The 15,473-nt window shown below is 50.1% G+C and overlaps 1 protein-coding gene across 2 annotated transcripts in view; it reads right to left on the bottom strand.

Annotated features, from left to right (window-relative positions):
- KCNMA1 (potassium calcium-activated channel subfamily M alpha 1) overlaps nt 1-14,384 on the bottom strand; it is a 711,162-nt gene extending 696,778 nt beyond the window's left edge. For both annotated transcript variants that reach the window (XM_004426905.3, XM_087431991.1), the window contains exon 1: nt 13,795-14,384. In XM_004426905.3, the coding sequence (XP_004426962.1) occupies nt 13,795-14,175 (381 nt within the window). In that variant the 5' untranslated portion in view covers nt 14,176-14,384. The remainder of the gene's footprint in view (nt 1-13,794) is intronic.
- Nucleotides 14,385-15,473: the final 1,089 nt, after the last annotated feature.

The raw sequence follows: 15,473 nt of genomic DNA, 5'->3' as shown, positions 1-15,473 counted from the left end.
GAACACTTCTTAGTGTTGTCCCCCTTTTCTGAATTTCAAGTTCTTAATGCTTCTGTTACTCATTTTGCCATTAAGAATTATGGGCCTTGCACTGTGTTTTTAATTTCTCATGTGAGTCTATTATACCAACCCAGTGAGATGCCTAGAAAAACCATGATATGAATGTGTAGGCTGTGCACTGCACAATTCCAGGGGATTCGTTCATGTCTACGAAGTGAATGGTGCCCCTGGAATCATGTAATGCGGCTACTGGCATTGCCAGGGAGGAAACAATGTGTTCCACAAGCCTGCACCCTGGGAAAAGCACAGCCACGCTGACAAAGATTCGCAGACTGACCAGTTCATCTCCTGGTTCCCAAACATTCCATGCATGTTTGGCAGGCACGAGGCCTCAATGCCCAATGGTCTAGAAAGAAATCCATATTGTGATACAATAATGTATTTCCAGGCTGTGGAGGTAGAGAGGAGCAAGGAATCGACCTTCCTAAGGTGAGGCAAGATTCATAACCACTGAATGAGTTACCACCACCTTCTTCTGAGTGTGCAGATTAAATTCTATGTCCCGACGACATCCCAAATGCACTTTATTTATAACAGATCAGAGAATTCAGATATATTTATTTGCTTTTCATAGAATTCCCATTCTTTTAACAACACAGTTTCTGCGTTTGAGATATGAGCAAATAGCATGTGGGAATAATAAGGCATCATTCCACATCACGATGTGTAGGTCCATGGTTTAATGACAGGACTTTGCTGGTGGATGTTAAACTTTACCATGCCTCCATGCTTTCCTGCATGTGCATGCACACACACACACACCCCCTCTTAAGTTTTTAAAAATGTTTGAATTCTGCATTCTATTCCTAACATTTTCCATGTATGTGTTAGTAATAAAAATAGTGTTTTTATCCAAAACTTCAAGGAAGATTGATACTCAGAAAAATGCCCCAATATTTATTCTGTGCCTCCACATACATATGGTACATGTGCCATAGTTCATAAAGTACAATATGTATTATCTGATGTGAGTCTCATCTCATAGCAGCCCTAAAATTGTGCAGTGAGCAACCTGCACAACTGCGCACAGCACATGTGCCTATCGGATAGAGAAAAGGTGATTATACCACTACAGGAGGTATAACTGTAGTTGCACAGTGCAGGGGTTAGACACATGGGCTCCACTGCCCACCTGCCTGCACTGAAACCTGGCTCTGCCCCTCACTACTGTATGACCCTGGGCAAGTTACTCACCCTCAGCATGCCTCAGCTCCCTAATCTGTAAAGTGAGGGTGATAACACCCTCTACTTCACTGGGCTGTTGTGAGGATTAAATAAGACAATACATAGAAAGAGCTTAGAAACTACCAGACACATAGTAAGCCCTCAAAGTTATCCAAAAATATATATATATTTATTCCCTATGCCTCAGTCTTCTAATTTATAGAATGGGGATTATAAAACTGTTTACTCCACAGGACTGTTTTGAGGATTAAATAACATAATAAACATAAGGAGCTTAAAACAGCGCTTAATGCTTAGTAACTACTCAAAAAAGCTTGTTGTTAATTTTTTTTCCCTAGGAAGCCAGTTACTCCAGGTCACATAGAAAGACTTACCAAAACAGCAGCACCAGTAAGTGTGGAGATCAAGGCAGTGTCTGAGGAGGAAGACAGAGAGGCTGGGAGAATGTTTGAGAACAATTGCTGATTCCTAAAACAGGTGGTGGACAGGATATATTAGGGATCAGAGGTCTTTGTCCTGAATCCATTCTTTCGGAGGTCGGGAGGTAAACAGGAGCACAGATGAAGAGGCCCCAGGGACGGAGGGAGAAAGAACAGGACCGCCTCACGTGCTAGTTTCTCTTTTCACCACTAAAACCATTTTAAAGCCCTGCCTGGCACATAAACAGCAGCATCCCTGGAGAAAGCTGTTTCAGTTTCATTACCGTCTGTGTTCACAGAGTACAAATAGAAACCTTCACGATTTTATTAGTTTCCATGCAACTCAGGAGCGATTTGAGCGGTAACACTTCAGCTCCTGACTTAGAAAAGGGACCAATTAAAAAACACAGTGCTTGCACACTCTGCCACTGGAAAATGAAAAGGTTCCCTGAGTTTTAAAAATCTCTGTCATCTCTGATTCATGGTCATACATCAACTATTCAGTACTGCAGATACAATAACTACTGCTTCAATTTTTAGCTTATTTTGCAAGAAATATTTGCAGGCTGTCTGTACTGCGCCCCCCGCCCCGTGCGCCCCCCAATTAAGAGTTAAACTACAATACAGAAAAATCTAACATGTATTTTTGTCGGGGCTTCGTCAAGTCCTACACAATCACCAATTCACTCGATAACACCCAAAAGCTACCTGGCACACTGTGGATCTATGAAGTGTTAATGTAATGTATTTGTGACAAGTTAAAATTTAATACACGGCCCCAGTAGCACAATCTAATTGATGTTATGTAACCTAAGAGACTGTTCACTAAGTTCTCGTGTACTGGCTGCTCACGATGTGGGGGGAGTTTTATTTCAGAAGTTATTAAGTGTGTGGATCATTCCTTCAGACACTCCCTCCATTGCCACAGAAGCTCCGGTCACCTTCTCCCTGCTTTTGGCGGCTCGAACGCTCCGTGGAACAGGCCTGAGAGGATCATTCTCGCTCCACGGTTGCCTTCTGGGGCCAGTTAAGGAAAAGCGTCAAAGTTAGTTGACTTGCATGACCTCCTTTTTAATCAAATGTTTCTTCTTATGCCCAGCCTCAACAAAGCCAGCCTGTCATAGTACACTATTTATAGTCTATAATCAAAGACGTTTTCAACCTTTCTCCCACACCAAAAATTAAAATTAAAACCTCAATAGTGGTGTGGCTATGTCATTAGAAGAAACAGCAGAGTCACAAAAACCCATTTCTGAGACTTTTTTTTAAAATGACAAGTTTGATGGTATTTCCAATGGGGCTTGTGTCCCCAGAATGTAATACTTAAATATGCCACCTCATCAAAGTCAATATTGAAGTTCCGGGGACACATCAGTCAAATTTCACTCTTGTGATTTTTAGTGGAACCAGAACCACTCCGTGGGCCGATTGCCTTAAATACGCTAGTCTTGGGTTCTTTCTCAGATAAAAATGATAGCTTTGAAATCTGATTTAAGGCACGGCTGTATATTGAAATCATTGAAGCAGAGAGCATGCGACATATGAGAAAACTGGGGCCCAGAGACAACGACCTGCCTAAGATCCCACAGCTACTCATACGTCAAAAGCAAAAAGCCCAGTAGTCCTTTAACTTCACTCTAAGAACAGACACCATTAAACCAGACTCTACGGGCAGAAAGAGGGTTGTTCTGTCTGTTCTGCTCTCGATGTGGATACTATCCAAACCAAACAAGACCAGCCTGGCCAATTCTCATGGGACTGCCACTCACCAATCCTTAGAGGACGAATATTAGCTGCCCCACCGACCAAAGAGAGCACCATGGTGAAGAATGTGTCTGGAAAGAAAATATGCCCAAAGATGATGGTCATCTCCAGGAAGTGGGATTTGGAGGGATTTTTTTCTTTCTTTTTTTTTTTTTTTATTTATAAGCGTGGAAAAACAGACATGACATAAAATTACCATCTTTATTTTTAAGTGTACAGTTCAGTAGTATTAAGCATATTCACATTGTTGTGAACTTTTTCATCTTGCAAAACTGAAACTCTGCCTATTAAACAACCATTCCTCATTCCCCAGTCCTCCCAGCCCCTGGCAACCACCCTTCTACTTCTGTCCCTATGAATGTGACTACTCTGGGTGCCTCATATAAGTACAATCATACAGCATTCATCCTTTTGTGTCTGGCTTATTTCACTTAGCGTAATGTCTTCAAGGTTCATGCCTGCTGTAGCATGTGTCAGAATTTCCTTCCTCTTCCAAGATGAACAATATTCCATTGCATGTATAGATCACATTTTGTTTATCCATTCTTTCACTGATGGACATCTGGGTTGCTTCCACCTCTTGGCTATTATGAATAATGCTGCTATGAACACAGGTGTACAAATATCTTCTTTTGGATATGTAAACAGAAGTGGAATTTCTGGATCATATGGTTATTCTATTTTTAATTATTTTGAGGAACCACCATACGATTTTCCATAGTGGCTGCATCATTCTACATTCCCACCAACAGTGCACAAGGGTTCCAGTTTCTCCACATCCTTGCCAACACTTGTTGTTTTCTGGGTTTTGGATGGTAACCATCCTGGTGGGTGTGAGGTGTCTTTTCTTTTAACCCCTCTCTATACTGCCTATATTTTCTACAATGAACATATAGTACGCTTAAGATTAAGGACAAAGGTGTAAAACACTGAAGTTGAAGAAGAAATCTGATGGGGAAAACAGTGTTGCATATGAACTTACGAAATGGATTTCTTTTTTAAGACTGAAGCAAACCCTGGACTTCTATGGGTTCAGCTAGAGACACCATTCCTACACCGTTCAGGAATCTCATCCCCCAATCGGCTGCGGCTGCCACAACCCAGGGGAGAAGTGGCCGTAATTCACGGGTAGCTAAAACAATTCCTCTAAGCACCAGGAGGCAAGTATTCCCGGATGCACAAAGAAGAAAAACAACATATAATGCTGTTGCCAGCTCATGCTGGTCCTGAAAACCCCCAGCACTTGGATAAACCCTTTCATCTTCCAAATCTTTCCTTCAAGCCTTAGAGCCCTCATCTCTGAGTTCTCCATTTGATTATCATAGGATGCCCACTTTTTCCCCTTTCAGCCACAAAAGGTCCACTTTCCAAAGTCTCAAATAGGAAGATTCTGCTCCCATATAACACGCACACAAATAACCCCTAGCGTCAGGGCCACAGGGCCACACAGGCACCCGCCAGCACTTAATTAGATGGAACTTCTCACTTGAAAAGCTAAAATCTTCCAAAAGTGAAATCACTCTTTCCACTGGTCTTTAAATAACGCATCACTCCTTGGAGGTGAGGTCAGTTGTCAGAATTTACTCATTAAGACAAAGGTGGAGGGACTAAAAACAATATCCACCCCATTATATATTTATCCAACCTCTAGCTCCCAGAAGAGAGAGTCTATTTTCTTTGTGTGAACATCTCCCTCGCCTTCTCCTCTTGTATGTTCTTTTCTTTTCTGGTTTCTTTCTGTGCAACAAAATGTCAGCAGTGGTATAGAGAAGCCCAGAGGAGCAGAGACAGATGAGCAGCGGGGAGGAACAACCCCAATCTAGGGAGCAGCTGTATTTAAATGACGCAAAAAGAGGCTCAAGATAGCTGTCTGTTCTCTCTCCTTTGGGGAGAGCCAACACCTAGAAAGCAGAGTCCAACTCAGGCTTCTTAACAAAGGATCCGCACTCTACGTCTGGATTCCTGGCACAGCCCCAAAATCACATCTGCTCTCAGCCAAGCTCAGGGCTAAACTGTGAAGGAAGCAAAACTTTGGAAACCATCAGGGCACGTGCCAGTGATGAAGAGGCCCAGGGACAGCCAAAACCCGCAGCTTCTGACAGGACCCGACAGCTCTCAGAGGGCAAACTACCAGAACCAACCACTGAAATGGGCCGTTTTCCAAACTCTGGGGAATGGGGCAAGGGGAAACCTCACCACTTTAGGAGAAGAAGGACCCCAGAAGTCATGAGAGAGGAAAAGAATGTGGCCTGCATAGGAGCAACCAAGTTAAGGGCATTCTATGTCTCAACAACATTGTGACATCTAAACACCACCCAGCTCTGGGCCTTCCTGGGCCGGACTTAGAATTTGAAATCTATCATCCATCAAGACTTGTTCTGTGTCCTGGAAACAGACCAGAAGCAAAGAGGGGTGCAAGGAGAAAGTTTTTGCATGCATTCTAAGGTGGGTTTGTCCCCAGCGGAATGGTGTCCTCAGGAGATCATGAACACCCTCATCCCTCTGGCGAGGGGGCAGAGGGCACCCCCCCAGCACTGGCTCCGGGGAGGAAGTAGGACCCAGGCCCCATAGCTCCCTTCCACCACTATGACTTTGTAATTCCATGTGCTTCTAAACCTGCAAGATCAAGCCTCTATTTGTTGTCCACTAACCTGCACACTTCAGTCCCTCTGCTCCTGGACTTAGCAGGACTCACTAGGGAAGAATGGAAGTAAAGGAAACGATGAAGAGCAGAAGGAAGGCATACAGGCTTCCCTACTAATTACCTTTGAAATGCCAGAGTCAACCAGATCTGGACCCCGAGAAAGCCTGGTAGGGAGGCCAATGAAACAGCATAAAGAATACAAAGTAAATGAGATGTTTTAAATAATTTCACTTTTGGCCATGTAAAGAAGCATTAGTCATGCAGGTACCAAGATCTTAGAGGGAGAAGATTCGGAGGCTGGCCTGATGATGTGAAGTATATCCATTCTGGACCTGGAGTGACAATTACATTTCCAAATTGGCAATTAGATATAATGTCCCAAAGACGATCAGCAAATCATGCCGAAAACAAAGCAAATTCCATCTTCAAGTAGCCATGCTTTCAAAGCTGTCCTTCCTTCCCCTGCCTGACTCATCCACCTCACCAACAACTGCTCATCATGAACTAAATCCTTGTTATCCACTGGTCAAGAGAGACTGGGGTGGCATGAATAATTAAAATCCAGGAATGACTCAAACATTGTTTTGTCACCAAATCAAGCCCATCTCTTTCACCCAGTTTCTCCATAGCTTCTAACAAATTACCCAAAAAGGCAGGAAAATGTGTTTGCACTGACTACATTCCCACCCAGGCCCCAGCTAAGCACCACGCAAAGGGTCCTCCCAACATATATGCGTGCTTGCGCTTACATGACTCAGCTCCCGCCCCCACTCAGAGACCACACATGTGCACACCCGTGAGAAGACAACTGTTTCTTTCCCTCCCACCCTGTCAAAAGAAAGTCAGAACTGGGTCTTCTTTTTCCCCTAGCACCTAGCTCGGTTTCTGCCACACAGTATGCACTTACTGCGCAATAAAAGCAAAAACAACAACAATAATAACCGTAGGATTTATTTGAGAACCTATTGTGTGCTGGGTCTTATGCCAAGCCCTTCTTCGTTGTGGCTGTTGAAGATGCTCATGGTTTATTCCAGGTAATCCTCGTTGATGATGGAACAACATAAAAAAGCACATCTCAAGGAACAAGTCCCCTAACAGTATGAGCTGTGAAAAACCTTGCTATGGTGAGAAAAGGAGCTACTTTCAATTTCAATCTGCTGGAATTCTTGAGAAGTACAACTGGAGGGTTGCACAGCACAGGGCCACACGTCTCTCTCCACTCAGTGACCAAGTCTTGAACCTGAGCCTTTCAGGTTGAAGCCTCCATTTGCGAAGGCCCACCCAGGGCCCTATGGAAAATCAGGCTGGCAGTTTTGCTGCCCGCTGACTTCAAACACTCCAGAGGGAGTGGCCAGCAGCTGGCTACCTGGAGCATCACCACAGTGCAGCCCCGGCTACACCATAAGCATTTAATTTTGCAAGAAGGTGGTTTGGCTGAGTTGCCATGCTGGACTTCGGAAAGCCTCACCCCTTGCAGCATGACCAATGGCGCAAGGGAGAGCCCACACGTTGATGGGCATCACGCAGACCACACCCTGTACATCTGCAGAACGCTGCCCTGGCCGCCTCAGTCCAACTCCAAACCAACAGTGCTCGTGGGTTCCTTGGGAGCAGGCGCCCGCACAATCAGCTTGAGCAATACACGTCCAGACGGAAGCACAGCAACCCAGAGAGGCCTGAGCAGTTTTCTTGACCTGGCTGTCCTAGCACAGCAAACCTGCCTCTCTCATCCTGCTCACAGCTGAAGAGCTGGGAATTTCCATTTAAAAGTAGGCGTGTCTTCAGGGAGGGATGGCTTGGAGACTGAGGAATGGACCAGAACCTTGCTCCTCAAAGTGTGGTCTGCACAGCATCGGCATCACCTGTGTCTTGTTCAAAATGTAGAATCCCAGGCCCCACCCTGGACCTTCTGAATCAGAATCGGCATTTTAACAGTTCCCGGGGTGATTCGCATGCATATTAAGATGTGAGAAGCCCCAAGACTAGATGGACTAGATGCTCTCTCCAGCCCTTGGAGGCGGAGATCTGATACCCCAATCGAACGTTCCTTGAGCCTTCTGCCCAGAGTGCTAAGACACCCCTAACTCTGAGGGTGGGGCCCCCAAGTTTCCTTCTTCATGTGCCCAGGGCCAGGATTCCACCCACTCAAGAAGCATTTCAAAAAGGGAGACTCTGGATCGGCTCTTGCTGTGCACAGAACGGCTGTGGAACCATGGAGGTCCTGCAGGATGCCTGACCTTGCCTGACCCCGGCATGTCTCCAGGAAGACCAGTGTTCTTCGCAGGGCCCCGAGTGCTGCAGCATCACAGCACGCACATAGCCTTTTCGCCGGAACCACAGAGGCGTCCCTCCAGGGGCTCTACAGCTCTGAAGTCCCAGGAACGTGGTGTTGGCTGCTGTGATTCGCAGGTTAGCACAGCCACTGCCACTGTGAGCTGGGACACCCCTGCTGCCCACTTTGGGAAGGAGGTCCTGGCACTGCAATCCAGTGCCAATCTGCTTGCTTCAGCACCAGGCTTCTCTTGCCCTGGCAAGAGAGAGAGACTCAGAGCAAGCACTTACTCCCTACTACCAGGCACCCAGTGAATGTCCCCATCCAGGGAAGAAGACATTGGTGAGGCAAAGAGGGGCCTCCTTGGCCTTGCCCTTGGAATCTTTTCTCCCCCAGCCCAAACATTAAGGCAGCTCTTCCTTTCCTCCTGACGCATGTTTGGACAGGCCCCTGGGCACCTGAAGCAGGGCCAGCCCATGGCCTGCGGTCACCAGTGTCCTCCTAGCAAATGCTATAAGAAGGGTTGGTGAGAGTACCCACCCCTAGGGCTGTGCTCTATTACAATCCCCAATTTGCAGACGAGGAGATTGAGACATAAAGCAGAGAAGTCCTTGCCCAAGGTGACGGGCTGACTCTTGGGTACTGCATGCATCGCAGGCTTGACATCTAGGCAAGGCTGCTCAAGGTGAGCCCAGTCAAGAGCAGCAGAACCAATTTCTCTACCACAGGACTTCTCCAAGCCTCTGACGTGACTCTCCAAGGGGTGGCTCAGGTATGCCACGACTCTCAATTTGTTTTCACGAGGTAACTTCAACGGCAAGTACGCCACAGAACACACTTTGGGAAACACTGCTCTAGGGGCTGTCAAGGTAAAGCTGGTCCGAGTAGAGAGCACCCTGGTTAGGGAACTGTCACATTATCAGGGGAACAGGACTGGGGGCTCTGGACTGGGGATAACAGGGATGGAATTCAGCCCTTCTCAAGGGACACTGGACAGTCACACCTGCCCATGAGACCTTTCATTCCTACTACGTCTACAGCTCCTGGAGCCCACAATGCCAGTCCACTGACTTCCCCACCGTCAAAACACAAGCTATCCTGCCAGGCCATCATCCATGGACCCTTCCTTGGCTGTCCCTCCTCAATCTTCTGGCCTTACAACAGCCAAGGGCCATGAGTCCAAATCTCACTCTGACCCTAACTGGTTGTGTGACCCAAGGACAGTAGACTTCAGGGTTTAGAAATTGCTATTGGCTCAAAAGTTCTATCTGCCGTAGTCTGTACCCTATCGGGGCCAAGAGTTCAAGGAATCAAAGGGAGAATAACCTCACCACTTTGTGAAGCTATGGCAGCTCCCATCTACAGGAGGCCTAAGTGCCAGGCATTTGCTGGGTGCTGTACACCCATTACTGCCACTCCTTATAAGAATCTTACAAAGTAAACATCATTACGCTCTTTTTACAGATGAAGAAATCAAGGCTTGCCAGCCAAAGATGCCCTGCTAATAAGTGTGAGATCCACAATTTGCACTTGGGTCTGTCTGATTGCAGAGTCTCTACTAAAAGTGTGCATTTCCACAAAGAGAGCCAGGAATGAGAAGCAAAAGCTCTCTGGACAAGGAGGGTCAGCTGGAGCTCCCCCGTGACTGGGACCTGAGAACTTCTCCAAGGCCACCCTAAGTGATCTGATCAAAAAGGATGATCTGAAGGTCGTCTGATGCAGCCAACTCCCGGGACAAAACAAAGCACCAGGGCCAATCTGGAATCAAGAATTCTGAGGCCCTGAAGCTCCAGCCCTGATTGGATGCATCAGGCCAGACCCTGTGTAATTACCCAGCCACACTGGGATCTGATATTTATATTAGTCACGAGCCTGACAGAGAAAACGTGTTGTTTTCTCAGACACAGCCATGGAGACAATACCTCAATAATTCATGACATGCAGACCAGCCTCCATCAAGCCCAAACTTCTACGGGGACGACAGCTCAAACTGAGAGCAGGAGGCAGTCCATGCCCAGCCACATTCAGGCGGCTCGGCAAACCACAGCTACACCAGGAAGTTGGCCTCAGTTTCCCCAGACGTTTAAAGAGAAGCAGACTGCATGCTGGAAGAAGAGCAGAAGATGGGAATAAAGACATATAAGTGCTCAGAGGCTGAGTTCCTAAAGGAATTGCAAACCACATTCTCAGCTAGAAACTTTACCCATAGTTCGTCAACTCCTTCCACTCTCCTACACTGAATCACAGAGCAGGAAGGGACGTTAGAACTCAGAATTCAATCCCCACATTTTAAACACAAGAAAAGAGAGACCAAGAGGTTAAATGACTTCTTCAAGGTCACCGCCTTATTCAAGCTGCCAGAGCAGCTCCCTGTTCGCTACAGTGTGTGACTGGATTGGACCTCAAAATGTCACAGCCAAGGAAATACACAGTTCTGATGAAATCCAACAGAGAAAAAACAGGAAAGTGAAAAAGTGCAGCGAAGAACACAGGACTGGAATGATTGTGCCCAGTTCCCAACCGGGGGGAAATGTCATTATTTTTCTTTATTTCCTAAAAAAATCCACATACCATTCTTTTTAAAATAGTAAAGTCATTCACCATTTGAGATTCGGAGCCAAAGGTCCTAATGATGAGATGCCTCATGATGCACACCCACAGTTCCCGGCACCTTTGATCAAAAAGGATGGTGCAGACCCAGGGGCTGAATGCTTGTGATTCCAGAGCTCCCTGCTGAAACTTATCTCCCACGGAATTTCAGATGCTAACAAGACCCACCTTCCTCCTGACCAAACCATCTTAGGGCTGAAAGAGAATGAGAGTGAACACATCTGAGGGCCGGTAGAATTCAGTGAAAAGCAGCCTAAGTTTGCTTGGGAAACCTAGCACTAAAATAATTATTCCAAACTTAAGCCAAATGCATTCTTCTGTACAGAGTCTTGACAATTACCAAATACTTGGAAAGCAAAAAGAATGAAGGACACAAAACCATGATTGCAGTAAAAATACAGACCTCAAGCGTAGGAAAAAAAGCTTGTAAAAAGCCTAAGTTACTATTATTGGGTATAATGAGCTGGCTACATTAATTGAGCAATCAAGGGGCGGGTATTAAGAGATTCTGGGCATGTTTTAAAATGGACTCGAACGGTATCGAAAGTGACCTGATCTCATTTTACATGCCTCACATCTCCCCAACCAACTGCAAACATCTCTCGTCTCAGGCTGATTCTTTGTAGAAACTTCCAGTTACATTCAACTCCGCAGGTCTCGGAGCTACAAATAGAGCCAAATATTTGGGGGTTGTTTTCTCTCATGATCATTGCCAAGAACCTACTTTCTTGAGAAAACTGACAGAAGTTCTGCTTGGTCATCATTTAGGAAAGAGATTCTTTATGGGAACGACACGATTAGCATCTCATCACAGGCACTGCAGCAGCACTGATGTACCCCCCAGAGTGGAAACACGTTAGAAGCTGTACTGAAAACCCCAGGATCACAAAAACACCAAAACCAACTTTCACTCATTGAAAAAAGTTCTCATTCTGGTCCAGATTGCACAGTTACTTAAGGATAAGAAGGCAGTTAAAAAGTTCACCAAAATCACTCAGTCTAGAGAACATTTGAGACGCACACAACTCTGAGCCACCTTTCCCCTAAGGGCACACTGAATCTCAGTAAAGGAAAGACTCCCAGCACTGAAGACTGGCGGGGAGGCGGAAGAGAGGCAAAGTGCAAAGAAGGCGGCTCTGGGAATCACTGCTTGTCAGGAGGAGCACTGGGCAAGGGGCATGGGCTCAGGGTCTCGTGGTTAGGATTTTGCTTCCTTGGAGGGCTTCTCTGGAATGTGGGTTTTCCACCTTGACAAGTAAGGAGAAGAAAGTTCTATGGTTAGGAAGGGAACTCCAAAGAAAGCTGGCTGGCCAACATCTGGAGGAGGAGGAGAAGGAAGAGAATGGTGGCTTTTCTTTTTCTCCCTTATTTCCAACACACCAGTATTTTCCAAAACACAAATGTGCTGCCACAAAACACAGCTGAGCTCCAGCACTAAACAGGATGTATAATTAATGATCAGAAAAGAGAGCTTCGGTTCACCCTGGTGTTTCACTCATAGCCCCTGGCTTTCCTACTTCTTCCCGTAGCAACTAAGGAGATGGCTACAAGTGGCTGTACCCTGCGGAAGTTGGAGGGGTCCTCTGGATTAACTTTACTAGAAAAGGTGGGAACACTCCACCAGAGATCTGCGTGCCCCTTGCGCTGTCCCCCTACTCCCCTTGACCTCCCTTCCCTCTGCAAACGGTGGCGCTGGGAAGTCCCCTAGGATGGAAATTACTCAAACAGAAAGCAGCTCTGCCACTCTTTTTTCCAGTTCTTTCTTTTTCATTCTGTAGTTTTCTATGAAAAACTGCCCCCATCCCTAACCAGAGACGGGGGGAGGGGGGGGGGGTGGACACAGCATCTCTAGGGACACAGCAACAGACCAGGCATTCAGCCTAGCAACCATACATAAGATGTAGTGAGCCTCGGTGCTGGTGGGCGTCTCTGCGCCAGGAATAGCTTAAGCCGACATCCAGCCACCTCAAAAGCGTCGGGGAGGAGGCTCCGCGTGAAGCCGCGGCCTCTGCCGGCTCTCGGGTTGACCTCCCACTCCAGCTCCGCGCCGCTGGTGGCATTTCCGGGTACCTAAACGGGGAGGCCTGGGGCAAGAATACAGAGATCGAAGAACTTGGGGTGGGAATCTGTTCCACGAGAATATCTAAGGGATGGAGAGGGAGGTGACATCAGATTTGCGACCCGGCCACATTCCTAAAGTGGCAGCTTCCATGGGTTCCCTCCAAAACTGGACGGATCTCCCCAACTTTCTTTATTCCCTCCCAAGGTCCCCCACTTCCTCTGGCCATTTCCTCCCTCGGGATTCCCTAGTCCAAAAGATTTTCTCCCCAGCCCAAAGCGTTTTCCTTTCTTTCTGACTCCAGGAACTCATCTCCCCAACAGGTTTCTAAACTGCGGGCTGCTGTGCTCCTCCTCGCCCACCTCAAGGAGCTGAGCCGCGGCAGGTGATGCGTGCGGAACACGAACCTAGCGGCCCCCAGCTTCCTCCGTGCCCGCAGGGCTGGCTCTGCCTACCCCACACCACGGAACCGAGGGGCGCGCGTCCCCCACCTCGGCCCCAGCCGCAGCCGCAAACAACCCTACAATAAACAAGGGGACGGGATTGGGCGTCCGCGTCCCGGAGGAGCGCACCGGTTGGGGGCAACTCCTCGCCCCCGGCGCGCCGCCCGCTGCCCCGAGCCGAGGGCGCAGGGAGAGCGGAGAGAAGGGAAGGCGGCGAGAGGAAGGCAGGCAGGGATGGAAGGAGGCACGGCGCCTTGTGGAGCGAGGAGGTGGGCTGCAGGAGACGCCAAGAAGTGGCGGGGCTGGCGCAGGGGACGGGCGCCCGGGGCACGCGTTACCTTCGTCTTGCCCCCGCAGTGGCAGCAAACGGTCCACAGGTACTTGAGCGTCCGCCAGAGCAAGATGATGAAAAGGCCCCCGAAGAAAGTCACCATGGAAGAGGCCAGGAAAGCCCACCACATGCGTTGGCCCCGGCTGTCGCACGGCACCTCCATGGTCACCGGGATGATGAGCGCATCCATCTTGGGCTCGTGGACCGAGGACGAGGAGGAAGAAGAGGAGGAGGAGGAAGAAGAGGAGGAAGAGGAGGAGGAGGAGGACGCGTCTAGGCTGAGATGGTTCGCGTGGATATTGCTACTCATTCTAAGACTGCTGCCTCCACCGCCGCCGCCGCCGCCGCCGCCGCTGCTGCCGCCGCCGCCGCCGCCACCATTTGCCATAGCTAGCAACGGGCAGCCAGCGCAGGGGCTCGGGGGAGCTCCTCCCGCCGCCAGCGCCACCCCGAACACCCATCCACAGCCATATTGCTGCTACTGCTGCCGCCGCCGCGCGCAGGGAGGGGGGCGGGGAGGCGCCTGAGCTCGGGGCGCTGTGCGCGACCTGGCGGGGTGCGCGGAGATATATACAGCGAGCCGCCGCCGCCCGCCCTCCCCCCGGCCACCGGCCCGCCCGCCCGGGGGGGAGGGGGATGGGGCGCGCGGGCAGCTCCCCCTCCTCGGCCCGCGCCCCGCTGGCCCCGGCCTGCGCCGGCCCCGAGCGCCGAGAGCGAGGGGACGCCGCGGGCCGCCCGCGCCCGGGGTCTGCGCCGCCCCCTGGCCCGCCCCGGCTCTGCGCGCGAGCCCGGGTGCCCTCGGAGTCGCGCTGCTTGCCGTGCGCCACGCGTGTTCGCTGCGCTCCGGCCGGGGACCCCCTCCCCGCGCGCCGCCGGCTCCTCGCGCCGCGAACGAGCCGCTCTTTTCTTATTAGGCGGCAGCTCGTTAATAATGTATAATCAGCCCCCTCCGCCCGGACGCCCCCGCGCCAGCCCTCCTCCCCTGGCTGCGCTCGGCTCCCGCTCGTCGACCCCGTGCGCGCCGGGCCGCGGCAGGTTCACCGCGTCCGGCTCCCTGGCCGCCGCCGCCGCCGGTAGCCCACGCTCCCGGGATCCCTGAGCCGCGTCGCCACGCCGCTGAGCCCCCTCGGCCTCCGCTCTCGTTCTTCCTCCTCGCCTCCTCCGGCTCCTCCTCGTCCTGGTCCTCGCCGCCCGAGCCTCTCCGGCGCGCGCCCCACGCTCCCCGCAGCCGCCAGCAGCAGCAGCTGCAGCAACTGGAGCGGGCGCGGGCTCAGGCCGGCCGGGCGGGAGGGGAGGAGGCTCGCCACGCTGGCTCGCCTCTCCTCGGTGCTGGGCAGGGAGCAGGCAGACCCCTTGGCGGCGGCCTGGCACACACCCCTGACCCCCAGTGCGCCAGGTAGAGCGCCCCAAGCCCAGGCGCGGGACCTGGCACCTCTCTCCAAGGTGCTGCGCCCCCAGCCGAGCGCCCTGAGGGACCCGAGGAGGATAGCGGGGCGCCCGTGGCAGGCCGTTTTTCCCAAAGGAGTCCCCAGTGGGGAGGGGAGGAGTGCCCAGCTGTAGACTCGATTCCACTGGTCAGACACCCCACGATCCTTGGGCTTCCTGAGTAAGGAGGACCCTTCTTCAGGATCTACACCCCTTCAGGATCAACCCCTACTGACCCCTAATTCGCTCTTCCCTCTCCCT

Source organism: Ceratotherium simum, chromosome 6, assembly GCF_057802395.1.
Source record: "Ceratotherium simum simum isolate JZ-2026a chromosome 6, ASM5780239v1, whole genome shotgun sequence".
NCBI lineage: Eukaryota > Metazoa > Chordata > Mammalia > Perissodactyla > Rhinocerotidae > Ceratotherium > Ceratotherium simum.
This window is presented reverse-complemented; position numbering and strand designations above follow the sequence as displayed.